The sequence below is a fragment of the Equus asinus genome, chromosome 21 (assembly GCF_041296235.1).
Source record: "Equus asinus isolate D_3611 breed Donkey chromosome 21, EquAss-T2T_v2, whole genome shotgun sequence".
NCBI lineage: Eukaryota > Metazoa > Chordata > Mammalia > Perissodactyla > Equidae > Equus > Equus asinus.
The window spans coordinates 8950887-8977950 of NC_091810.1; the positions used below are offsets into that span (position 1 = coordinate 8950887).

The following is a 27064-nucleotide window of genomic DNA, read 5'->3' on the forward strand; positions in this document are numbered from 1 at the left end:
CACTCCATTGACTAAGATGCTGCCACTAGGATTTCATTATACGTGTGTGAGAGAGTGTGTCTGGCCGTATTATAAATGTTTCTGTTTGTGGCTTTTAGTTTTATGTGGCTTTTATTAGGAATTGATGCTAAATTTGGTCAAAATCCCTTCCAGTATCATTTGAGACCGTATGATCATATCTATCTATATTTATATTGTGTGTTATATTAAAATATTTCTTACTATTGCATACAACTTGCATCATTGGAATCAATGACACTTGGTAATAATTCATCAATTCATTAATCTAGTATTGAGATCTCTTCATTAATATTCTATTTAGAACATTTGCATAATATCTAATGTTGTTCATCTGCCATTTTTATTTTTCTGTAATTTAACTGTAACATGCATTATAAATGATATAACTGATCTCTAAAAGAACTGGTAAGTTTTCCATCCTTTTAAGTGTTATTTAAAAATAGAGCAAGTAGATTGGAACCCTCTGGTCTCTGATGTTTTTAGAGCTTCCATGTGAGAATATCTGTCTGTTCAGTCATTCTGTGGAGTGGATCCATAACATTTTGTATTTCTGTATTAAAATAGGTGAGCTTACTTGTTATATTTCCAGTAGAGCCAATTTTGATCCTTCCTAGAAAAGCACGTATTTTACCTATTTTTCACAGACATTATCTCTTGCATTTTCGGCATTTTTCATTTTTCCACATATGACCAGCAGGGGGTGATGTGGGACTGGCCTGTGGTCCCTACAGAGCGGCTCAGGGAGGATTTTTACTCAAAGCAGCGTGGGTACCAGCACAATGCACGGTCCCCTTCCCAGCATCTCCTCTACTACCACACGGATTCAGAGAAGCACCAGGCTCCAGGTCCCCAGCTGCTTCTCTGGATCCAAAGATGCCTCGGCCTACGCAAGGATTCTGCTCATCTCTGGGCAGCAGCCAGAGGATGAGGCTGATTATTACTGTGTGATTGTGCACAATAGGGCTTCTCACAGTGACACAGGCAGATGGGAAATTGGGACAAATACCTCAGCCCACTCAGGCACTTGGAATAGACGCTTCTGCAATTCTACGGTAACTTGTAGACGCAGTAGCTGTGCCTGGAAGTAGTTTCTGGTTCACATCGGCTGTCTTCCCAATTTTCCAGTCAATATACCTGCAATCTCAGGTAAACAAACACCAAAATGAAAACCAAACCAAACAAAATACAAATCTCATGATGACACTGAATCTTTGCCTGGTGACCCATGTGTGATAAAATGAGAGCCTTTGTAGCTGGGCTGTTTGTCTTGAAAGATGGGAAATTAGCCTTTGCTAGATTTCTTCTTGGTGGGAACCCAGGGTCCATCCAGCAGATACACAGTCCTCCACAGCAGGGACTCTGCTCTGTGAGGGGTCAGAGCGGAGACCTTCCCTCCCTCCCAGGCTCTTGTGCTCAGATCTGGCTGAGGCTCACTGTGTTCAAGCACAAAAGATTAAGATGTAAGATGTTGTGAGAAACATCCCAGGAGGAATTCCAGGCACAGAGCTGGCCTGACACACTTGCTCGGTGCCTGGACCTACGGTTGTGATGTCAGCAAGAAGGGGAGACTAAAATGGTGAGCCTGCAGCATGGAAGCTGGGTGAAGTATGTCCCGCAGTTGTGACTTTCCTACCACCGATCCCCCTCAGGGCACATGGGACTCCCTCCGGTGTGTGATCTGGAGCCTACAGGTACACACTTGAGTTCTTCTCTCCTCTTGTATCTCAGTGGACCTTTCCAATTAGACAAAGTGTAAGAGAATGACAGTGGAATATGAGCGAGCAGAAACTCCCTGATATGTGCATGAAGTCAATCCAACCCAGGAAGCTCTTTAGAAGGTCCCAAACCGTCTCCTTTAAGGGAATCAACAGAAACATAGGTTACAATGGAAATCAGCATCAAGGATTCCCAGAAAGAGCTCCTAAGTGTGTGTCCTAGGACAGCAGGGGTTCCAGACCAATCTCCAGATCCAGGTCTGTAAAGATAACCTCCTTGACTACTGCAGGCTCCAGCCAGAGGATGAGGCTGATTGTCACTGTCAAACAGCTGCATGCAACCTCGATGCCAATCCTAGTCCGTGGGGAGTGAGATCCACTCCCCGGTCTGACCTAACTCTCCTCTGTCCCTGCCTGGAGGCAACACCAGCCCAGGTTTTGGCTTCTGCTGTCACTTGTGCTACTAAAACCAGAGGGACTGATGTTTTCTAGTCAGTCCACCTGTATGGATGCAAAAAAAAAAAAACCCATTTTATTACTGGTTTTCCAATGCAAGCAAATCATTTTGTCACCAGAACCTATACAAGCACCTCCCTGCCTCATGCATGCATGGAGAAGAGAAGTCAGCCAGCGAGAGCCAGGAGACCCAGGTCCCCCTCTGCTCAGTCCCCTACATGTCCCATGAGCCTGGCCCAGGCTTTGCTGATCATGCCCTGAGTTCTCACACCCATCACCTCCTCACTTTCCCCAGTTTAATCCCACAAATCTTACCGGTTTTACAGCTACAGATTTTTTGTGTGTTTATTTTATTTTGGAGGGGGAGATGTTTGAAAGCATCTCAGGTCATTGGGATCTAGAGCCTATGACCCAACCCTCCTTATCACAGAGAGCCCTGAGATTACAAAACAATTCACAGACAGCCCTGTTCATTAATCACATCAGCATATGGAGCAGCTACCAAGTAAACCTGGTCAGGGCCCAGTGTGAGTTGTGTAACAGATCTTGGATGCCACTAAGTCAAGGAGGGAGGGCGGACCTCAAAAAAGAGAGATGCACATAGTAATGGTTTACTTATCAATCTTCAGACTAATAACATTGACAAAACTTGACTAAAATAGGGAAAACTACCAGAAATCTATCACAGATTCAAAAGAAGAAAGAATAAATCTCCAGAACAGCCATTAAGGGCAAATGAGCCCAGAGTGATCAGCAGGAGGGAGGGCGCCTTTCTCCAACAGCGCCGTGTTCCAGTGGCCACTGGAGAAGGCATGACCAGCACTTGTGCAGTGGGGTTGGGGGGGTCTAACAGGAGTCCCCCACAACAACAACAGCAACAATAATGGTGACAACAACAACATAAATTAGCCTGTCAGGGTATCCCAGACAGATTTCTCACCAGTATGAACCAACAGAGTACACTGTAGAGTCTTAGGCCTTGAACTTGGTTTAAGATGCTCCAGACATATGGCAGAAGCAAAGTAAAATGTTGGGTAAACCTGAAATATCTGGCGCCCTGAGGACTGTGCGATGCATCCCGTATTTATCCATCTGGAGGTCATTGGTTATCTACAGGCAATTAATGTCTCAGACTCAAATCCCATGAAACGGCCTACTTGTTTTGCTATTCTGGGTAGTGACATCACAATGATCTGTGAGCAAAATCAGGACATCCTCCAGGAGAGTTGAGTGGAGTCAGAGGCACTGGCCCCTGGATCTGAGACCAGCAGAAGTGCTATTGGACAGGTCCTGAGAGGGCAGTGTTCTGGGCAAAGCAGGCACAGAGAATGCTCTACTGGCTCTTGCAGACTTCGGCATTGAGTTTTCTCATTGAAGTGAGGCTTTTTGATACCTTAGTTTGTTTGTTTGGCCTAAAACTAGGTTCTCATACCCAGTCTAGGGAACATGGTGTACAGCTTGTAGCCCCATCTTCTCAGTTTATGCTCCCAAAGCCCATCCTTGGCAGCAACAAATTATCTGATCGTCTCACATTCATCAGATATTCCTCAATGTCAAGGTCAGGCTGCCATGAGGCCAGAGTCCACGATGGGTCAGGGAAAAACCAGAGACACATAGTCTAGCTGTGTTTGATGCAGGGTAGCCGAATGTTCATGGGTACATCCATCCACGCCATTTAGGAAGCACCAACAATTGGCTGGGCTAGATGGGGAATAGGAAGCATTAGAGGATTTGACATGGAATATATGAAATCTGATTAAGTTTATGAAGTCCTGATGCTGCAAAGAAGATGAGTGGGTAGGTGGTGAGAGTGAAGGCAGAGACCTTTCTGGGGTTGTGGATTTGCTACAAATATTAGACTGGCGTCCTGGATGCCGTGTTCAGTGGTGACACAGGAAAGTTTTCTCTTTAGTTGTCAAGTGTGGAATCTCAATAAGCTTCACTCCTTCTTCTCTGAGATTCACTTGAGATGTTCTCTCTCCATTATCTCTTGTGTCCACAGGCTGATTTATCACATGGATCAAAAATGTCCCTGCAGTCCTAGGTATCGCATCCACACAACAAATCCTCTTGAATGAGAGAGACTTCCCTCCCTGATCCATTGAACAGGAATCCTGGTTGTCATGAGGTCCAGACCAGAGCACTTAGACCATTTCCCCTGATTCCGTCATGGCATCCAAGGAGGGGATTTTCTGATCGGTTTGGGAAATTAAAGGCCTATTTCTGGAGCTGCAGTGGGGTTTTTCACATGCTCACCACATGGTTAGGAAATTAGGGGTCTAGAGAGGACAAGAAAAGGCAAAATGTTTGCCTAAGTGGTCCCCACCCAGCACATCACTCTGTCCTCCATCGCCATCATTAGTTCATGTTGATCCTAGCACTGTGGACACTGGGAGCTGAACCGGGGACACAGGCCACAGGTTCCTGTCTCACAGAACTCTGCTTCTGGCTCCCAGACCTTTCTAATGGTCTGCAAAGGATCGATCTCAGTTGAAATCACACCCACTTCCATCAGTGAGGCATCAATCTGAAATTCAATATTCTCAGGAAAAGTAGAAAGAAGCAAAAATCCCTCATGAGGACATCCTCTCTCTAGAGGGAGTGAGAGGATGATTAAGGTTCAAGAAACCACAGTAGTGGCTGGTGCCAATCATCACATGCGCTCCTCTCCACCATCTACCCTGTCCCTCAAGTGAGGACCAGTCCCAGAGGGTCAGCTCATGAATCTCTGGATGCATGCTCCATTCCTGGCCCCTTCTACCCCCATCCCCAAGCACATGCTCCACGAGGTCAGTGAGGGGTCATTGCTGAGATTCTCCACCTCATGGGGTCCAGGTCACAGGTGCTCTATCGAAGTCACCTACCACTTCTATGTTCGGGCATTGGGATCAGAGTGACCCTGAATCAAAAAGGTAAACACCTGACTCTCATACAAGTATAGAATGAACCAGTGTAAAATATTTTATTCAACTCATACATTAGTGAGGAGACCAGTAAATGGTAAGGATTGGTCACAGAGCATAGCAAAAATCAAAGTCCTTATATTTCGGCAGGAATAGAAGCTTTGGAGCAAAGTTTTTGAGTGTTGGAGATGCACTGCTTAATCTCTAACAAGAGAGGGATCACATACGAGGAAAGAATCTGGGTCCTGCACAGAAGGGGACCTGCCTCCATGGGGCCGGTCACTGCTCTGTTCTTGATCCTGATCTAAGAGGAGTTTGATAAGAGACACCCCCTCAGTCCTGACCGCTGAACAGCCAATGGCCACACGAACATGCTCACCCCTGAGGAGGCTGAGCGGAGCATAAAGACTGCCTTTGGGTGGTGGGGAGGCAACATGAGGGGCCACCTGGCCTGACCCTAAGGCAAGGGGAGAGTGGACAGAGCAGTGGGGACTAGAGCTGTTTCTAATTGGCTTTAGTCACTGTGTCACACCTGATGAATCATGGCCTGGACACCGGGGGGTGCTCAGTGCTCGTTCCTGAGGTTTTTGTGGCTCATCACAGCTGGGACCAGCCCCCTGGCACTGCCTGGTGCCCTCTGTTCAGGGATCACAGCTGTGAACTCCCCACTCCCTGGCCATCGTTAGGCAGTGAGACCTGAACCAAGGCCCAGTGAGAGATCAGAAAGCTGGGAGGGTCTGATGTGCATGTGTGGGCCCTCCCTCTGTTAGAGTATGAAGAGGGGAAGGGAGAGATCTGGGAGAAGCTCTGCTTCAGTTGTGGGGCCACAGACGGTGGGAATCGGTGATGACCTCCACCATGGCCTGGACCCCTCTCCTCACCCTCATTGTTCTCTGCACAGGTGACTAGTAATGGGGACAAGGGGCCCTGGGAAGATACATGTCACCCTGCTTTCTCATCTTGTTTCTAGACCCCAGCATCACCATCTCTGTGTCTTTCCCTCTTCTAGGATCCTGGGCCCAGTCTGTGCTGACTCAGCAGGCCTCAGTGTCTGGGAATCTGGGCCAGAGGGTCACCATCTCCTGCACTGGAAGCAGCTCCGACATCAGTGATTATGATGTGCACTGGTACCAACAGCTCCCGGGAATGGCCCCCAAACTCATCATCTATGATAACAGCAAACAGCCATCTGGGGTCCCAGAAGGATTCTCTGGCTCCAAGTCTGGCAACTCAGCCACCCTGACCATCACTGGGCTCAAGTCTGAGGACGACGCTGATTATTACTGTGAGTGCTATGATGACAGCCTGAGTGCTCACACAGTGCTCCAGGCCTGTGGGGAAGTGAGACAGAAACCTGCTTCCCCCCCAGCCATGGGGCTTCCCTGTGCAGCCCCCACTCCTTGGCCATGTCAGCTGCTTCCTTGGTTTCTTTGGCCCCAAACTTTCTATGACTCAATCCAGGGTGCTTTGTTTAGAGACTGTGTCCTCGTCCTCTCCCATTCTTCCCCCACTGCCTGTGTCTGGTTTGAACACATTATTGATTTTCTCAAATCGAGCAGACATTCCTGGATGTGGAGGCAGGCAGTGCTGGCCACAGCATCCATGCAGTGTGTTAGTCCGGCAGGGCTGCCACAGCGAAAAAACACAGATGAGTTGGCTTAACCCAAAGAAAGGTATTTTCTCACAGTTCTACGGGCTGGAAGTCCAAGATCAAGGTGCTGGCAGGTTTGTTTTTTCCTGAGGCCACCCTCCTTGGCCCACAGATGTGTACATTCTTACTGTCTCCTCACATGGCTTTTTCTCTGTGTACTTACCCCTGGTTTCTCTTCCTCTTTTTAGAAAGACACCAGCCCTACTTGCTTAGGAGAACCCCCCATGAACTCTTTTACCTTAATTACCTCCTTTAATGCCTTATATCCAAAGACAGTCACACTGGGGGTTAGAGTCTCAACATAGGATTTTGAAGGACAGAGTTCAGTCCATATCAAGGGGTCAGAAAAGAACCAAGGACACAGAGTCCAGCTATGTTTGACTCAGGATAACTGTCCAGATGATGTGCATCCACACAATTTATTGAACACCTATTATGTGTCAGACTTTGGTTAGGAGCTTAGGATAGTAGGTGGAAAATATGGGAAAGTCCCCATGCTCAGGAAGCTGACACTCTCAGGGGAAGAGAGAGAACAAACAAACAAAACATGCTTTGAAAGAAAGATGTCCTGGGAGAGTGGGGAGAGGCATGGCGGTTGGTGGAGATGGGAGAATTAGGGGGGGTGAACAAGGAAACAGCAGAATGTGATTTAAGTGTATTTAATCCAGGTGCTGCATAGAAGGTGAACTAGGAGGAGGGGAGAGTGAAGGCAGGGACCAGGTGGGGGTGTGGATTATACGATGTCAGACTAGGAGCCCTGGAGGAGGGGAGGAGCAGGTGGGATGGAGAAGAAAGGTCAGGGTCCCCATGTCTTGAAGGTAGGAGGGACTGAAGAATGAAAATGGGAAAGAGAGGAACCGAGGCTGGGCTCTTGGGAACAGTGCGGGACGTAAGTGAGTCGATTACTTGAGACAACATGATGACCCCATATATTTATGACAGGATTATTTAAACCTTATATTTTCAGGAGACATGATCAGCTCCTGACAAATGGGACTGTTCACAAGAAGTCCTAGGAATGCACGTCTCGGTTTACTTTCATCTCACATTTGATGTAAACTACACCTGTGCCTGTTAAACTTTATCATGTTGTTGGAGGAATAGAATGTGAAGGATGAACTCAGTCCCCTCCTTCGCAATGCTGCCCCCATATTAGAAATCTTCCACTTTGGAAAAGATGAAAACCACAATTTCCACCAGATTACTTAATTTTAAACTCAATAAGTGGGATTCTGTAATAGGTTTGTGTTTACATGCTTCCAGAAAGTTCTTTTATGTATCATGAATAGATAACCCCTAATTGGCTACATCTGTCATTCTGTTGATGAGAAAAATGAGCCAAGAGGAATGGACAGGCTGATGACCCTGAGACGACTCATTTGCAGATGCAACCCCAGGCCTCAGAGCAGGGGGTCTGCTCCCCCACTGGGCAGGGTCAAGTCAGACGTGTCCACACATCCTGATCCCAGTCATCCCCTGGGGGACGGGGAAGGATGTGCTGGGAAGCAGGTGTTAGGATGGGCTCATTAGGTCACAGGATGAACACAGTCTAGTAGGAGAAATATAGAAAACTCTACTAGAAATCAAAATGTGATGGATGCACCTAGAGAAAGACAGCCCTTCACTGCAGGGATGAGGAGGGAGGCAGGGCTTAGGCAATGCTTTACATTAGAACCAAATGAAAATGGTGAGAGGATTTTTCTAAGATATGTATGTCATGCTATCACTAGGTTAATACGTTCATTCAGAAGATATGATTTTCCAGAAGTTCAATCAGTCCCTTCAATTGTTAAACACATATGAGCTAAAGTGAGTTTAAAGTGGCCCTGAGCCAGGCACAGAGACCCCCGTCATGTAGGAGAGAACCTCATCTTGCAGGGGCTTTCAACCTGGCTGCTTAACATTCTTTGGTCTGGAGAATTCTCTCCGAGGAAGGAGGGACAGAGGGATACTTTAGTCTGTTTAGAACCAGAAATTCAGGGTGGGCTACAAAGTTTGGATTGTGGTATCAGGAAGACAAATGGCAAAATTTCACAAGGACCAACTGTAAGCAGGGCTGATGAACGCTGCTGGATTCTCTGTGATTGTCTCTACGTCCTCCATGAGTATATAGAGAGTCTCCAGGCTGTTTTCCCACATGGACCAAACTTGCCTCTGCAGTCCCAGGCATCATATCCACACAACAATCAGTCCATAAGGAGAGAGACTTGCCCTCCCTGTTCCACTGATCAGGAAATCAGCTTTCAGGAGGGCTGGACGAGCTCACTTACACCATCACCCAGCTCCACCATGGTGAGCAGGGAGGGGATTGTCTGACTGGTTTAGGTAACACAAGGGCTATCCAGGAGCACGTGTGGTCAATCCTAGGCCAACTGCATGTCTGGGAGACTTGGAGTCCAAATAGGAGAAGAAAATGATAGAAGTTTTACCAAATAGGTCTCTAACATTTCCTCACTCTTCCCTGCACCCTCATCGTCAGTTCAGGTTGGGGCATGTACTGTGGACACTCGGATCTGGGAAGGGGACACAGGCCAGACTGTTCCCGTATCATAAAGCCACAGCTTGGCTCCCTGGCCTTTCCGATATTCCTACAAGAGATCAATTCCGGGACAAGACAGATTCATTCCCATCCACAACGTGTTGATCTGAAATTTAGGTAGTCTCATGAGAGGAAGAAAGAAGAAAAAAAAAAGCTTTCTCTTGATGACCTCTTCTTCCCAGGTTTAGTAAGAAGGTAAAGAAGGCTCAAGAAACCTCCATGGTGGCATCTTCCAAAGCTCACCGGACACCTCTCCCTGCCTTCACTCTCTCCAATGTGGACCAGACTCAGGGACCATCACATGAACCAATACCTCTGTCCACATGCTCCACATGGAAGTTCCTTTTGCTCCCAAACCGCAGCAACTGCTCCCTTGGCCACCACTGTGTCATTTCTGGGAGTGTCCACATCACAGAGTAAAGTTCCAAGGGAATGAGAGCACTCAGCCTGATGCTACCTCTGCTGTGACTCTGCCCATCGAGGACATAGAGAAAACTATTAAGAGCTGCAGTTGAACTGTCCTGGTTTTTCCTCCACCTGGACTCTACATGTCAAGGTCCTTCTGGAATGTCCTTTGTCTATCCAATCATATCATGTAATGTCCTCAGACCTAGAATCATTGATTTTTCCCAAATTCTACCATCTCTCTTATGTTCTCATTTCCTTTCCACCAGTCAGCTAATGACCCCAACCAAGCATCTTCAGCCCATTGTCACAAACATGTGTGTCGGGGGTGGAGTTTTAGAAAAATATAGCATCAGAAAATCAAAGTTTTAGTTGTTCCTGGGAATCACTTCAGGACTCGAGAGAAGCGATTCCTGACCTTAAAGATTCCAGTCCTCAGTCACCACAGTGTCAATAGATTAGATAGAAGGATCCTCTCAGAGATCTCAGTAAGTAACCTAAATTGTCAGGGAAAATTTTCCAAAAGTTAAGCATATGGAGTAAGAACATGTGTCAAAAATTTATTCAACTTATATTTCATTGAGGAGACTAGTGAGACAGTAATAGATTTTAAAGAGTATTTTCTAAATACAGTACATTTATTCTACCAAGACTGGGCCAAGGAAGCCAGTTTTCTACGTTGGAAATAAACTGGTTAATGTCTTCAAGGGTAATAAATCTATGAGCTTTGGATTTCTCTTCTGTGTAAAAGTCTACAAATTAACGTGATTCCATTTACAAGAAAAATATGGAGAAGGGCAGCTAGACTTTAGATTCCTCCATCTTACACTTCCCGTCCGATCTTTCCTAAAGGGGAATCTGTCCTCTCTCTGTTGACTCTCTCACCCACTCTTCACTTCTCACCTTCCTGACATATGGCCTCTCCCTGTCTTCCTTTCCAGCACTCCCAGTAGGTCACGCTCAACTAGTGAGCAAGACCCTTCACCTGATAAACCAAACCACATCTGGGATTCCTAAGGCACTTGCCGTGCTAACTAATCCGATTTTTCCTAGTAGCCCATATCTCCGGGGTCATGTTATTTATCTCTGTCTTCCTCTGTTTGTGTCCACTTTTTGGACTTCTCTACATCTTCACCTAAACCCAGGGAATCTTCAAGTCCTGCCCATGTCCTCTCAGCTCTCGTGTTGTCTCTGACTCCCTGCTCCCCTGTGATCCCACAAACCTTCAATCCCCCACAGACCCATGAGTGCAGCAGTGTCTGCTCTGGTCTCCTGCCTCCAGTGGTGAAAGTGAGGAAGGGAGACCCCCTGTATGCCTCCCACCGTCGTGTCTCTTCTTCAGGTTCAGCTCTATGAGCAGGGATGAGGCTGTCTAGCACAGCCTAGAATTCCACTGCCAACCCCCAGACTCAACACCAGATCGGTGTTCAGTAAACATTTGCTATTGAAGACATGCTCCTCACTACACAGGCCGAGTAGTACTGGATCAGGATGGGGCCTGAACTGGGAGAGAGTCAGCTGTGCCCATGCTCCTCTCTCTGCCCTGAGCCTGAGAGCTGAGGGGGCCCCACCAGGGAGAGAGCATCCATGGGGAGAGGGGACACAGGCAGCCTCATCCTGTGTGTGAGAGACTAGGCAGACCTGCAAATCCTTGTTTATTGAAGTGGAAGGAAAAGCAAAATAAAATTCACAATGAAGATTTCTGCATCATCAGAAAGGAAGCAGTGCCAAAAAAACTCAAGGTGCAAATATTTTGTAAAAATTAATTTCTGCTCAATAATGAAGAAAATTTAATAAAGTCCCTGTTGTGTGATTTAATCAAAATTGTTTAAAAATAACAAAACTTACAGAGAAAATAATATTTCAAGAGGTGGTTATCATTGTAAATGCAAAATTAAAATAGAGCTTTTTTCCCCCAGGAAAATTCATTGACTACTCTTGATTAAATAATGACTTTAGATTTTCACTAATCCATTTAAACATTTTGGTGTATTAATATCTCAAGATAACGCAACCCCACTGTAACACACAGAGAGCGCACCAAACTGCCCCTAACAACTCCCCAGACTCAAGTGGGCTAAGAGTCTGGTGCATAGAATTCTCAAAGTTTTCTGGCTATAGAAATCTTATTTGATCTTATTATCTGCTTATTTTGTTTTATTTTATTTTGGTAAAAGTTTTTGTTTTTTTTGTTTTATTTTTGGCTGGAGGTGATCTTTCTGGCAAAATCATGTAGAGTGGACATTTTGCCAGATAAAAGCATATAAATCGTTCTCGTTTTTAACCTCCCCACCCCTGCCCAGAGCATTGGTTCTTGAGTATGAACCACATTCTTTTCAAAACTCTCTAATAGGAAAGATTGATCCTAATAGCTACACATGTCACATTCCCCTGGGCCCAGGCTCTGTTCACAATGATTCAGAGGTTTGAGGAAAATGCTTCAAAGAATGTCATTTGTGATGACTTCCTGAAGAAAAGACATGGACTTTTTCCCAGATCTTTCCTCAGGAGTGCTCCTCACATCCCTTCTCCTTTCCCGACCTCTCTGGTCCCTTAGTTCCTAAGGACCCTCGAGTTTCCTGACTCTTCCAGCCACAGGAGTCCCTTCCCCTTTTCCTCCCTGGGCTTCTCCTCATTCCCCAGGGAGCTACCCAGTGTGTGCCTTCATCCTCAAAACTCTCACCCCCGTGTGTCCTCTGTGCACATCTAGTGAGGGGTCAGGCAGGAGGAAAGGGACCTGGATTCCTGAGCAGCCTGGGAAGTGACTTCATGGCTGACCTGTCCCTGTTCTCAGCTAATGAATGTTTTCCTTCATGTAGGGTTTGCATATGAGGCCCCTTCCCCTGAGGACTCCTTGCAAAGTGGGTGAATTCTGTCTCTGATTCCTGCTGAGGAGGCCCAAGCAGACAACGACAGACTGAAATGAGGTGGGAGGCTGCCCCTGAGGAGGGCCTCGCTCTGCCCTCAGGGAATGGCAGTGATCAAAGCAGTGGGGGAGGCAGGAGCCTCTGGCAGGGTCACCTGTCCTCTGGTCACAGATATGGTGGACCTGGGCCTGGGGCAGCAGGGGTGCTGTAGGCTTGCTGCCAAGGGATCTTTGAGAGCTGCGAAACCAGACACCTGTACCCTGGTCTCTGCTCACTGCCCCCTGGGCCCAGGAGCTGGATTTCTCGGGGTTCCTGGTGATTCTCAGCCCAGTCTCAGCCCAGGTCTATCCCTCCCAGAAATAATGATCTCAGGACATTGTGTGTGTGGTGGGAGAGGCAAACATGAACCGAGGAGGTGTTTGGTTGGCCAGGAGAAGAGGAACAAATTTGTATGAAGGGCTCTATTCTCTGGGGATTGAGGAGGATGAGAGAGACCTGCAGCATTTCCATCTCAGCAGAGCTCCGGGGCGTCTGCACTACGGCCTGGATTCCACTCTCCTCCCCTTCCTCCTGCACTGCTCAGGTCAGGACGGTCCTGATTCCCCAGCCCACTAAACTACCTCCCAACCACATGGAGGAAATGTCCCTCTCTCTTTCCCTCCCTCCACCATAATGGCTGTTTGTGTTTCCAGACTCAGTCAGCCTGTGTGACTCAGTTACTCTCTGCGTCTGCCTCCCTGGGAGCTTTGGCCATGCTCAGCTGCACCCTGAGCAGTGAGCAGAGCACCTTCTACATGGGATGGAATCAACAGCACCCTAGGAAGACCCCTCAGGATGTGACGTGCCTGAAGAGTGAAGGAAGCCACAGCAAGGGGGATGGAATTCCTGATCATTTCTGGGGCTCCAGCTCTGGGGCTGACCGCTACTCAACCATCCCCACCAGCCATTCTGTGGAGCATCTCACAGCATTGCTGTGTCATTTGTTGAAGCAACAGTGATCCAGATGAATGGGGAAGTGGGATGATCCTGTTTCTTCTGACCTGCTACCGACACTGTCACATGGCTCCCAGAAAGAGTGTCTGGTGTCCTGACTATCAAAAGTGTTGGATTTTTTCTTCTTGTTTCTCCAGGGAAGAGCAAGGCATATAGCTTCCTACCATGAGCTCCCCAGGCAGCAGGCAGCTGGAAAGCTGCTACAGAGTGACCTGGTCCTGCAGTAATGGTGCAAATGTAGAAAGCAAACCTGGTGCACCCTGCTGTCTCGTGCGGTGTCATTCCCTAGGGGAACAGGAATACTCTCCTCTCCAGGCGGAAACCCCAGGATGACGCCCCTCACTCCTGCCTCACTGGAGTTCATTGGAGTGACCACCTTAGAGGTATCTCACTGATCTTCTGGACCAAGGATTTTAGAACTCTTGCAATAAACTCGAAAGCACATGCTAATTTAAGGAGGAGAGAAAGAGACAGAGGCAGAGAGACATAGGAACAGTAAGAATGGTGGGAGTAAACGCACTTGACTCTTTCTTATATCTTGAGACATTTTATCTCAGGTGTCCAGGACGTGGGTTTGGTGAGTGAGAGAGAAGGAGGAGGGACTGACCCCATCACAGTGAAGAAAAGAGGTGCTAATCCAGAAAAATGAGGGAGAAATGAGAAAGATGCATTAAGGCCACCTTGACACCCCTGAGACTGAAAGGCAGGACTCTGTGACCTGTTGAAAAGCACGCACTCCAGCCTCAGAGGCGGCCGGTGCAGCCGGAATCCTGCCTGCCCTTTCCTCCCCTCGCTCATCCACGGCCCGGCTCAGTGCTCACTGGGACCCACAGGGGGTGACTTCCTACCGCCCCTGGGGCCTGGGGACAGATGGTGCCCAAGGGACTGAGAGAGCCCTAGTTCCCTTGGAGCTTGGGTGACAAAAGACACACAGACTTGGGACAGCTCTGTCTGCACTGTGAGTCCTCAACAGGCCTGGGTGTGTCCACCATGGCCTGGTCACTTCTCCTCACCTTCCACACTAACTGCCCAGATGTCATATGACACATGTGTGACCAAAATGGCTACATCAAAAGTACATTAATAATCGCTATTTTCACATAAAAAGAGAAACAATCCATTAAAATGGGCAAAAGATCTGAACAAACAATTCACAAAGGAAAATAAATAATAAAAAATTTAAAAAAGTGCTTGGCCTTATAAGTCATCAGCAAAAGGGAAATTCCAACTATAATGAGACCTGGACCAAAAGGTGGCCCATAGTGAGCCAATTAGCACAATCAGAGCTGCCTCGGCTTAATGGAGAGGAAGGAATATGCACCTACAGAAATTATGCACCTACTTGGGGCCGGCCTGGTGGTGGCAGTGGTTGAATTTGCACCTTCCAATTTGACGTCCCTGGGTTCGCTGATTTGGATCCTGGGTGTGGACATGGCACCTCTCAGCAAGCCATGCTGTGGCAGGGGTCCCACATATAAAGTAGCAGAAGATGGGCACGGGTCTTAGCTCAGGGCCAGTCTTCCTCAGCAACAAGAGGAGGATTGGCAGCAGATGTTAGCTCAGGGTCAATATTCCTCAAAAAAAAAAAAAAAAAAACGAAAAAGAAACTATGCACCTACAGAAACTGATGGAATGAGAAAGTCTAACAAACCAAATGTTGACAGGGATGTGGGTCCAGAGAAACTCACCTATATTACTCATTTGGAATGTGAGATGCTTTGAAAACTTTTGCCAATTTCTGATAAATTGAAATCTAAACATTTAGTTTGACTCAGCTTTTCCAGTTTTATATATTTAAGCAAAACAAAAAAGAAAGAAAGAAAACAATGTCATAAAGGGAAATATGTAAGAATGCTCACGCTGGAAAAGACCTTTTAGTTGCAACACCAAAAGCTCCAACCAAAAAAAGAAAAACCAAAAAAACAAATTGATAATTTGGAATTCATCAAAAATGAAATACCCTGCACTTTGAAAGTCACTGCTAATAGAAGGACAAGACAGCCATTGACTGGGAGAATATGCATGCAAATCACTTACCTAATAAAGGACTTGTGTGGATAATATGTTGCAGAGTTCTTTCCATTCAATAATTACAGGAGAGTTCAATTTAAAATTAGGAAAGATATTTCAACAGACACTGCACCAAAGATGATACATGATAGCAAATAAGCTCATGAAAAATTTTTCAACATCATTATATATTATGGAAATGCAAATTAAAATGAAAATTATATGCCACTAAACCTACATGAGAAGGGACAAAAGTACAATACTGAGAGGAGGTGGCAAAGCTACTCTCACACGGCTGGTGGGAGCACGGAATCGACAAACTAGTTAGGAAAACAGTTGAGCAGTTTCTAAAAGGGTTAAATATATAGCTTCTTAAGACCCAACTGCTCTGTTTACCCAAGAAAAAATAAAGTGCATACTCATTCAAAGACTTGTACACAAATACTCAGCAGGTTTATTCATTTATAACATAAAGTTACATATTAAATTTTATTTTAACTACTTAATATATGAAATTCACATATTAAATAAATGCAAACAAATAAATTTACTTCTAACATAAATAACGGCTTTATGTATAAATAGCCCAAAGTGTAAAAGACCCAAACGCTCATGAACAGGCGGATGGAGAAGCAGACTGCGGCCCGTCCATACTGTGCACCCAGGAATGGCCTGTGGATAACTGTGAAAACAGGGATGGGTGTCAAAATACATATGCTCAATGAAGGAAGCCAGACAAGTAAAGCTGGGAAACCAGAACAAAGATTTGAATTATATAAAATTCTACACAATGGACATTAATTTATAAAGACAAAAGCAGATCAGCAATCACCTAGGGATTGGGGAGGGGATGGCGGGATGGAGTGGTTTCAAACTGGTGATGTCAACATAATGACAGATACAGTCATTGCCTTGACGGTGGTGATGGATTCACCAGTGTGTTCATATATTCATGAGAGCTTGCCAAATTACGCACTTTAAAATGGCAGTTGATTATTTGAAAATTAAACCTCACTAAAGCTGTCATAAATACATCTCAATCCCTTCTTGGTGAAAGAAAAAGTTCTTTCGAATCGGGCTCCAGCTCTCCTCAGAGCCACAGCTTCAGTGTCGTAGACCACTGCAAAGGTCCCCTGTATGGTTTGCCACCCAACCACCAACCTAGTCTACTTAATGTCTCTGAGTATTTGCAAACACTGCCGATCTTCCAAGAATCAAGCACATTTCCTAGGAACAGTTATTGCTTTGTCCACCAGCAGAACCCCGGTCTCCATTCAGACCCAGGGCTCCAGTGGCTCCTTCATGTGGCCCCTGTGGAAGGAGCTGCTCGGGTCTTTGCTCCCAGAGCCCTCTGCTTCCTCGCTCACTGCAGACTCAGTCTCATTGTCCTGTGGTCAGATTTCCACATCTCTTCCTCCTAGTAGTCCAGGAAGCCCACAGTTAGGTTGTTTATCAATATCACTTACGTGGGGGCAGAGCACGGGGTGTGGCGCATGGATGTTTGTGGACCCACAGTGACCAGGCTGTCAAGCCAGTGTCCCTGACATTATTTCCAACCTGAGACTGAAGTTAGAACAGTGAGCAGCAGGGGGCTCTGTGGGTCTTCCCCAAGGTTGCACCTTGGGTGCCCCCTGCTGTGTAATCCCTCAAATCCTCCAGGGCTGGGACATTGGTGCTTGTGTTTGCTGAGGGGTCTCAGTAGCTGTGTCCTCTCTGCTCACAGGTCTGAGTAAGGTCCCTCAGCTGCTTCCTCCCTGGTCCCTCTGATGGGGCAAACTCTGAACTCACCCATCAGCTCCTCCATCTAAGGAATCAAGCTCAGACTCAGCTGGTTCTCAGGATAAAAGTGGGATCATCATTAGGGGGAACAAATTTGTGTGAGCAGCCCCTTCTCTTTCAGGTCAATGGAGAAGATCAAAGATTTGGGGGCCACCCAGCCCTGATCTGGGGCCCCAGCAGGCTGTGTGCACCACGGCCGGGACTCCTCTCCTCCTCATGCCTCTCTCTCCCTGCACAGGTAGGGACAGTCTGCAGTGTCCAGAGTCAGCTCCTGAGCCTGTGTCAGCCCCCTGTGGCTGAGACCCTCTAGCTGCTTAACCTTAGTCTCTGCCTCATCATCCACGGGTGTCTGTGTCTGCAGGTTCCCTCTCCCGGCCAGTGCTGACTCAGCCACCTTGCCTCTGCATCACCTGGAGCATATGCCAGACTCACCTGCACTGCCAGCAGTGACATCAGTGTTGGTGGATACAGGATATTCTGGACCAGCCAAAGCCAGGGAGCCCCCAGGTATCTCTTGCTCTGCCACACAGACTCAAATGAGCATCAGGGCCCAGGATCCCCAGCCACTTCTCTGGATCCAAAGATGACACAACTAACTCTGGTGTTCTGCTCGTCCCCGGGCTGCGACCTGAGGACGAGGCTCACTATTACTGTAACACATGGCCCGGTGTCACTAATGCTCACATGTGCTCCAGACCCCCGAGGACGTGAGACACAAACCGCCCCCCCCCACTCTCCTGGTCTGGTGCGCTCGCCCCTCTGGTGGCTCAGGAGATGGCTTCTGCTGTCACATCTTAGACAAGACCTGATTTTCCTAGAACCAGAACAGTTGACAAAGTCATACCCTTTTCTTCATATCATGAAGAATATCATTGCTAATATATTCTTATCCAACTCATGTTTGCATAGACAAAAATTGCTTGTTGAGAGAGAAGATTCTCTCAGTGGAGACATTTGAGGAGGCCAAAAGAGATCGAGTCTGCCCATGCCCAGCGCAGGGTCGAGTGACTGCGATATGCTTCCGGTCTGACTGTTTCAGTTTGGATTTTGTGATAAAATGCCAAGATGCAGAAATTAATTGTATTCTATATAGCAGTAATGAACCTTCAATTTTTAAAAGAAAAACAATAACATACAACATTACTAATATTTAATGAAACGTGGATATATCTGAGAAAAATTGCAAATCTTATATACTGAAAATTACAAAACCTTTCAAGAGAAATTTAAAAAATAAATGAATGAATAGATATTCCTAGTTTCTGGGTCAAAAAACTGACTGTCACTAAGATAACAGTTCTTCCCGAAATGATCCAAAGACTCACTGCAAGGTCTTCAGGTAAAATGTAATCACGATGAACCATGAGGGAGAAGATCTCAGCAAAGAAAGAAAATGCTAAGAGCAGACATAAATGGCTCACAGCCCTGGGATGCTCCTTCTCTCCCTCCCGGGGAGCTGATCCATCTGGGAAGGGAGGGGTGGAGCATCGCCTTTGAACTCCAGAAACAGAGAGGTTGTTTTCGATGATCAAGGTGAGGCAAGGAGAGCAGCGTTAGTCCCAGAAGAGTCAGAGGCCAGGTGGGGAACCTGCTCTGAGGGCTGACGGGCAGAGGGTGGGTGCAGCAGGCCAGGGCTGGATGCCACTGGGCCCTGAGCCCGTGCTGACACCCACCATGTGCGCCAGGGGTGATGGGTTTCTTGTTGTCTCCTCACCACAAGGAGCACCTTCTGATCTGTCACCTGTGCATGAGGATTGTGACCCAGCGGCTCTCAGGAAGAAGGTGCTCCCAGGGTCCCTGACATCATTTCCAAGGCTCAGAAGTGGAACCTGCATCCATGAATCCTGGACAGGAAACCCAAAGGCCCTTCTCACAAAATCATGTATTACTGGCGATAGCTGCCTGGCCTGTCGCAGAAAGAGTGTGAATCCGTCCTTCAACAAATGGGGCGCCGACAGCCTGGTCTCGTGGGGTTGTGTACAGTGCACAACCATCCAGGAATATTCCTGGACCTCTGCTTCCCTGTGACCACGACCTCCTGAGGTCTGTGTAGGGCCCAGAGCACAGGCTGCCCTTGTGCCACCGTGTATCACAGATTGTTCCACAGGACAGGACCCTGCAAAGGGCCAGAACGAGCGAAGAGCAGGCAGAGATTTGGATGAAGGGCTGTGTACGACTTATGGTTCTCCTGAGCACAGAATCAGTAGGATGTGTCTCTCTCTCTCTTTATCCATGTATCTATGTATGTATCTGACTATCGTCTATCCATCTACCTATGTGTGTATGTATGTGTGTATCTATCTATGGAAATTTATTTTAAGAAATTGTTTCACATGATAATAGAGACTGGCAAGTCCAAAATGTGCAGAAGGCTGGCAGGCTAGAGACCCAGGGAAGGAAGAGTAGAAGTTACAGTTGGGTTCTGAAGGCAGTCAGCTGGCAGAATTCCCTCTTCCTAGGGGAGGTCAGTCTTCTCTCTGTCAAGTCCTTCAACTGATTGGATGAGGCCCACCCACATTATGGATAGTAATCAATTTCAATCAATGTTTACTGATTTAATTATTAATCTCATTGAAAACATGCATTCACAGAAACTCTTAGAGTAATGTACGACCAAATATCTGGGTCCTGACGGAATATCATGGCATACATAAGCTGACATGTAACATGAACCTCCACAGGCCCCTCCCTTCCCTCTGGGTGTGGAGGAGGATGAGAGATGTGAGGTAGCTGTGCCTTAGCTTTGGGGCCTTAAGGGGCAGGGTTCAGGTTGTCCTCACCATGCCTTGGGTCCCCCTGTTCCTCACTGACCTTGAACACCACACCTTTAATGGCTCCCTGACACACGTGTAGGCACACTGCCCAGGGCTGCCCTGCTCCCTGCAGCGTGGACGTGTCCTGTGCGCACAGCACTCTGCTTCTCTCCCTGCTGAGCCGGCCTCCTGCGGGGACTGGGATTCCCGGATAGAAAGCCAAGATCTGCTGCCCCGGAAAAAAGCGCTGGATAGAATGGAGTGATTTTGACACATCAGCCCCTGGGATATCCAGTTAAAGCTCCAGACCCATCGGAACAGCCACACTCTCACAACCTCAGTTCTCTTCTCGGTCTCCACATGGCCCTCGGCCAACAGCTCTGGTTTCCAAGTCGAGGGTGAAGCTTAGCATCACTAACCAGCACAACCCAGATGCCACAGTGCTCTTCCAGTGTGGGAGGGCTGGGGACCGAGAGTCACACTCCTTGGGCAGCAAGAGTCCACACCCCTTCAGTGCTAACGAGGGGCTGACTTTGTAGCATTATTATTAAATTTGCAGTGTCTCCTCACCTGATCAGTGAAGACATGAAACACGAGTTGGGAGCTCCTCCCCTCACAGTCTCCACAGCCAGAGCTTTCTTCTCAGTCAACGCTCAGGTTTTGTGGCTCCCATACTGGGTGACTCTGTTATCTTTGCAATTTCCCCCTCACTTATCATCCTCTCTGGCAATCCCAAACGTCTGCTGTGAATCCTCAAGTGAGTCAGGCTGTGGACAACATGAGCAGGGACCCCAAACCTCCCCTTCTCCATCTTTTATGTGTTTCAGGCTCCTGCTTCCAAGCTGTGCTCACACATCCATCTGTGGTGTCGGGTCAGGTCTCGGGAACAGGATCATCCACAGCAGAGAAAGCAGCACCTTGAGATGATCAGTGTGGCCTGGCGACAACAGCATCCAGGCAGAAGCCCTAGAAACGTGGACCCAGGTGTTCTTTTCTCACAGCATGAGACAGACCCTCTGGCTTCAGGTCTGGCAGGAAAGCTTCCTGAGGGTCTCTTAGATCCTGTCCTAGGACGGGGTTGGCCACTGGGACCAGACATGAGATGATCTTGACACAGTGTCCAGATCTGTGAGGAATCACGATGCAGCCCCTCCCCCTCCCCCTGTGAGCCCGTCACTCTCTGGTCACTTCCTCATCTGACTCTACATCCGGGTGACTCTGCCGTTCATCTGCTGCCATCCCTGAATGTCTGGAGACTTTGTGGGAGCTGCGGCTCTGAGGATGGCTGCGCCATTCCTGACAGCCTGTTCACACCCTCATCACTGCTGCACAGACAGAAGCTTTATTTTCAGGGCACAAATTCTCTCTAGATAATTGATGGAAGAGTCAACAGAAGGGTGATGCCAATGTGTCCAGCCGAGTTAAGAACCTGCCAGTATCTGACCACAAGGAACCCATGTAATCCAATCCCAGATCTTTGTCAGAAACCCAAAATGTGCCTCTATTTTCCTGTTTTACCCAATCCCAGGATGGTGGCCCTCTTCCTGTCCTCTTGAGGCCAGGAGCAGTAACTTCCATCCTGATCCCCTGGGCCTGACCCTCAGCTCTGTGCATCTTGCTCCCTGGGGGCTCCCTGCCCTCAGACCCCAGGCTCCCTTGTGAGGACTGACCTTCCTGCATGAACAGGAACCCAGGGGCAAGGCTGCTCCGAGAGTCACAGGACCCACTTGGGTGGAGGGGAAGAGGGTACCTTGACACCTGTGTGTCCACATCCTCGGGACAGTTTGTGTCCCTGACCTCAGGACTGTGTCAAGACTGCAAACATGTGTTTCTCTAGCCAGATCAGGAGAAATCGGTGAGAGTTTATCAAGGCAAAGAAGAGACCACTGTTCATCATTTATCACTCAATGAAGGCACAGGCCTTAGGTCTGTCAGCTCTCTGGAAGATTCTGGAAATGGAAAAGAAGACTCCACAGCTGGTGTTGGAAATCAAACACAGAATTAGTGGATGTAAAGGTTTACCATAAGCCAAGAGAGACAGAAGTGGGACTCAATCGTGAGAGTGAAATGAGTGGATTTGTTTCAAAACCATCCTTTTTTGGCTCCTTTCTCATTGCAAAGGTTTAAGTAGAAAAACACAGATGACGTTTTCAATAAACGCTTAAGAAGATGACAATTAAATTCATCTCCATGCCTGTAAAATTAAATATAGAAATAAAGCAATAAGGACTACTTCCTCAATGGCTTAAGGATGGTGTATCTTTAAACCAGAGAAAAGCATTATCCCAGAACAGAGAAGACTAGAATTGTTCCATTTCGGTCTTGGACCGTACGTGATGACTACCGACACAGCTCTTCTGAAAGGTTTACCCTGAGATTTGTGTCAAGTCAAGAATAGAAAAAAAGAGAAAACATTTAAATATGAAGAGTTAGATTTTAATTATGAAAGCTATAAGTATGTACCTAGAAGTCTAGAGATTGTACTGAAAATTAATTAGGATGAATGAAAAAATTATCTGAGTCACAATGAATAAACATAGTATCTCATGTTAAAAGTATGTAATCTAAAATGTAGTTCAAAATGTATATGATTCTGTTTCCAGTATAAAAAATTAAAAATTTGACCATATCTGTAGAAAAACAATTACAAATTTCAGCACGTAATAAAATAAAAAATTGAACAAATGGTGGAATGTTTCCTTACATGAAAACAGAGTAAAAATGTCAGCAGTGAGTAGACAGGTTATATGGGCACCTTTATTATTTATGTTGTGACTTATTCATACGTGTTTCCCCTTGAGAAAGTGTGGGTTAGCGTAAGCAGAGGTCACGGTGCACGTGACACGCCACCACTGCAGAGCCTGACATGGACCAGGCACAGTGACCCCGTGTGCTGCCCACTAACTGGCATTTGCTGCTAACCCATCCCTCCCTCTGATATCTGAGGGGCCGCACTGGAGCAGCACCCACTGTGGGGACAATGACGTCCTCCCTTCAGCACTTCCTTGCTTATGTCGTTCTGGAGCCTCTGCACATAGGGAGCAAGGACTGAGACTCAGCTTGACAGGAAGGAGAGGCTGGAGAGAAAACAGAGTGAAAGAGAGACAGAGACCAAATTTCTTGGGTCCCAAACTGTGAGTGCACAGGGTCAGATCTGTGGTGCCTTTGTGTTTTTATTCCCTGCACTGGGGATGGGTTATGACACCCCACCTCAGCCCAGCAGTGGAATCAGTATGGGGACAGTGGAGACAGTTGTGGATGGTCCTCAGCGAGAAGGCCACAGCAGTGAATTCTGAGCTGAATGTGACCAAGAGGCTGCAGCCTGAGCAAGGCCTGGGTGTGGCCCCTTCCTGTGGGGAGTGAGAGGCAGAAGCTGAGCCAGGGGTGGAGGCAGGGGATCTCTGTCTGAGGGGCTCCTAACCCCTCATGTCAGGCCGAGAGGAATAAGGGCTGGGGCAGCAGGAGGTGCTGTGGGCCAGTCGCTGGAGGTTCCATGGGGTGATGGCAGCTAGGAAAACAGCCACCACCTGAGTCTGTGACCCATGTCCAGTGACCTCCATGCCAGGGTCCCAGAGCCTCAGGGCCTCCACCCAGCCCACTTCTCCCTAGGTCAGACACCGCATGTTTTTTGGAGGGAAGGAAGGGGATTTAGGGAAGAGGTTTGGAGGCTGGTCCTCGGGGACTGGGTGAGATGTGAGTGAGCTGTACCTCCTGAATGATGGTCTATGGACACACGTGGGGGGGTTGAGGTCCTGAGCTCATCCTTGTGATGGAAATATAGACAACAGCCTTCTTGCCTTGTTCAGTGGTGACAGGAAGGTTGTAGTTGTCAAGTGTGTCATCTCAATGGACTTCCCTCCTTCTCTGAGATTTATCTGAGTTGTCCAATGTCCATGATCTCACATGTCCCTAGGCTGATATCCCACATGGGTCAAAAATGTCCCTGCAGTCCCAGGCATCACACCCACACAATAAACTCTCCTGAATGAGAGAGATTGCCCTCCCTGATCCATGGAACAGGAATCTCAGACTTCATGAGGACAGGACCGGAAGAGATACCTCACACTGTCTCCCCTGACTCCATCATGGTGAGCAGGGAGGGGATTGTCTGATTGGTTTGGAAAATGAAAGGCCTGTCCCTGGGGCTGGAGCTGGAGCAAATCACAGGCTCACCACATGACTGGGAGATTTGGGGTCGGAGAGGAGAGGAAAGGACAGAAGGTTTCCCTCAGTGGTCCCAGCATGTGCATCATCTGCTCTCCACCCTCGTCATTAGTTCATGTTGGGTCAACTACTGTGCACACTAGGAGCTGGGCAGGGGACACAGGCCAGGCACACCTGTCTCATAAGACTCTGCTTCTGGTGCCCTGGTCTTTCTAATGTTCTGCAAAGGGTCAGTCTCAGGTGAAATGACACCAACTCCAATCAGGGAGGCCCCAGGCTGAAATTCAATACTCTCTGGAGAGGGAGAAAGGGGCAAAACTCCCTCATGAGGATGTCCTCTTCCCAGAGGGAGTGAGAAGGGCGATTACATCTCAAGAACCCACACTAGTGGCCATTGCCTGCCATCACCGGGCTCCTCCCCTGCAAGTGCCTCCTCTCTCAGGTGAGGAACTGTCCTAGAGGCCCAGCTCATGGATGTCTAGACACACACTCCAGTCCAGAGCCCTTCTGTCATGTTCCCCCAAACAAGTGATTCCTCAGGTCACTGAGGGCTGATTTCTGAGATTCTCCCCCTCACAGGGCCCAGGTCTCAGGGGCTCTGTCCCAGTTACGTTCCTCTTCTGTGTCCTGGAGCTTGGATCAGAGTTAGCCTGACTCAGAAAAGTGAACGGTTCACTCATACAAGTAGAGAATGAGCCATGTGAAATATTCTATTCAACTCATACATTAGTGAGGAGACCAGTGAATGGTAAGGATTGGTCCAAGAGAAGAGCGTAGCAAAAATCAAAGTACTTCCATTCCACCAGGAATAGGACGTCTGAAGCAAAGATTCGGAGTGTTGGAGACACGCTGCTTAATCTCTAACAAGGAAGAGATCACATAAGAGGAAAAGAGTCTGTGTCTTTCAATTACTGCCACCACTGCTTGTCCTTGGTTTCAATCCATTGTCTGTTTTTCTCTAATCGAGCAGACATTCCTGGATGCTGGGGCAGGCTTCCCTGGGGACAGAGTCCACCAGGGGTGTGTGAGTCTGCCAGGGCTGCCATAACATAACACCACAGATGGGGTGGATTAACCACAGATGTGTTTTCTCACATTTCTGCAGGCTGGAAGTCCAAGATCAAGGTGACGGCAGTTTGGTTTCTCCTTGGCTTGCACGTGGCTGCCTTCTCACTGTGTCCTCACAGGGACCTTTCTCTGTGTGCTCATCCCTGGCTTCTCTTCTTCTTCTTATAAACACACCATCCCCACTTGTTTGGGCACCACCCTCATGACCTCATTTACCTTAATTACCTCCTTCAATGCCTTATCTCCAGGGACAGTCACATCAGGGTTAGGGTCTCAACCTAGGATTTTGAGGGACACAGTTCAGTCCATATCAGGGAGTCAGGGCAGAATCAGGGAAACAAAGTCCAGCTCTGTTTGACTCAGGCTAGTTGACTCTCCATATTATGTGCATCCACACCATTTACTGAACACCTAATTTGGGTCAGACTTGGGTGTAGGGGCTCAGGATAGTAGGTGGACAAGATAGGAAGGGTTCCCATGCTCAGAGTGGTGACACTGTCTAGGGGAAGAGAGAGTACAAACAAGCAAAATATACTGTACAGGAAAGCTGTTTTTGGAGAGTAAGGAGGGGTGAGCTTGGTGGGGTGGAGATGGGAGCATTAGAGGGGTTGTCAGGGGATCAACAGTATGTGATTTGTTTATGAGGCCCAGGTGCTGCATAGAAAATGAAGGAGTAGGAGGATTGGATGTAGGTAGGGACTAGGTAGGAACTGTGAACGACACAAATGTCAGACTGTGAGTCTGGCTAACCGGTGGAGCAGGTGGGATAGAGGAATAAGTTCGGATTCCCCATGTCTTGGAGGAAGGAATATTGAAGGATGGTGTTGGGAAAAAGAGGAACTGAGGCTGGGCTCTTGGGAAAAGTGCGGGTGTGGGGTGATTCAATCAATTGAGACAACATGATGGCTCCATCTAGTTGAGACAGGATTATTTGAAGCTCACATTTTCAGGAGATATGATCAGCTCTGACAAATGTGTCTACTCATTAGGAAGGCCAGGCATGCGCATCTCTAGTTTACTCTCCTCTTACATTTGATGAAAACTTCACCTGTGCCTGTTCAATTTCAGCATCTTGTTAGAGGAACAGAACACGAAGGATGAACTCAGCCCCCTCCTTCTCAATGCTGCCCCCATATTAGAAACGTTCCACTTTTTAAAAGCCAGAAAATGACCCTTTCTACCAGATTAATTAATCTGAACTTCAGGAGCAGGATTCTGTAATGGGGTCATGTTAAAATGCTTCCAGAGGTTTATTTTATGCAAAAAAGATTGCTAATGCCTACTTGGCTTCTCTTCTTATTTTCTTGAGGAAGAAAATTGGCCAACAAGACAGGACAGGCTGAAGAGGCTGAGACTTGGCTCCAGATGGGACCTCAGGCCTCATATGAGGGGGCCTGCTCTCCCACTGGGCAGGGTCCAGGAGGATGGTCCACACATCCTGATCCCAGTCATCCCCTGTGGGGGCTGAAAGGCTGTGCCGGGAAGCAGGTGTTAGGATGGCATCATTTCCCAGGCAAGCAGAGTCTAGTAGGAGAAATCAAGAAGACTCTCCTAGAAACCAAAGTGTGATGGATGCATTTCAAGAAAGACAACCCCTCAGTGCAGTGAGAAGGAGGATCTAGGCAATGCTTTACCCCAAAATCAAGAGAAGATAGTGGATGGATGGGTGTGGCTCCCCCCTGGGCACTGGACAGTTTCCTTGTTGGGCAGGGTTGGCCCTGGGTCACAGCTGATAAGGGC

The 27064-nt window shown here is 47.6% G+C and overlaps 1 protein-coding gene across 1 annotated transcript in view; it reads left to right on the top strand.

The window, feature by feature from the left end:
- The window catches only part of LOC123281305 (uncharacterized), a 52793-nt gene extending 26275 nt beyond the window's left edge, over nt 1-26518 (top strand). The window contains exons 5-7 of the mRNA XM_070493506.1: nt 6105-6380; nt 17461-17577; nt 17701-26518. Coding sequence (XP_070349607.1) covers nt 6105-6380; nt 17461-17577; nt 17701-17789 — 482 coding nt within the window. The 3' untranslated portion in view covers nt 17790-26518. The remainder of the gene's footprint in view (nt 1-6104; nt 6381-17460; nt 17578-17700) is intronic.
- The last annotated feature ends 546 nt before the right edge of the window (nt 26519-27064 follow it).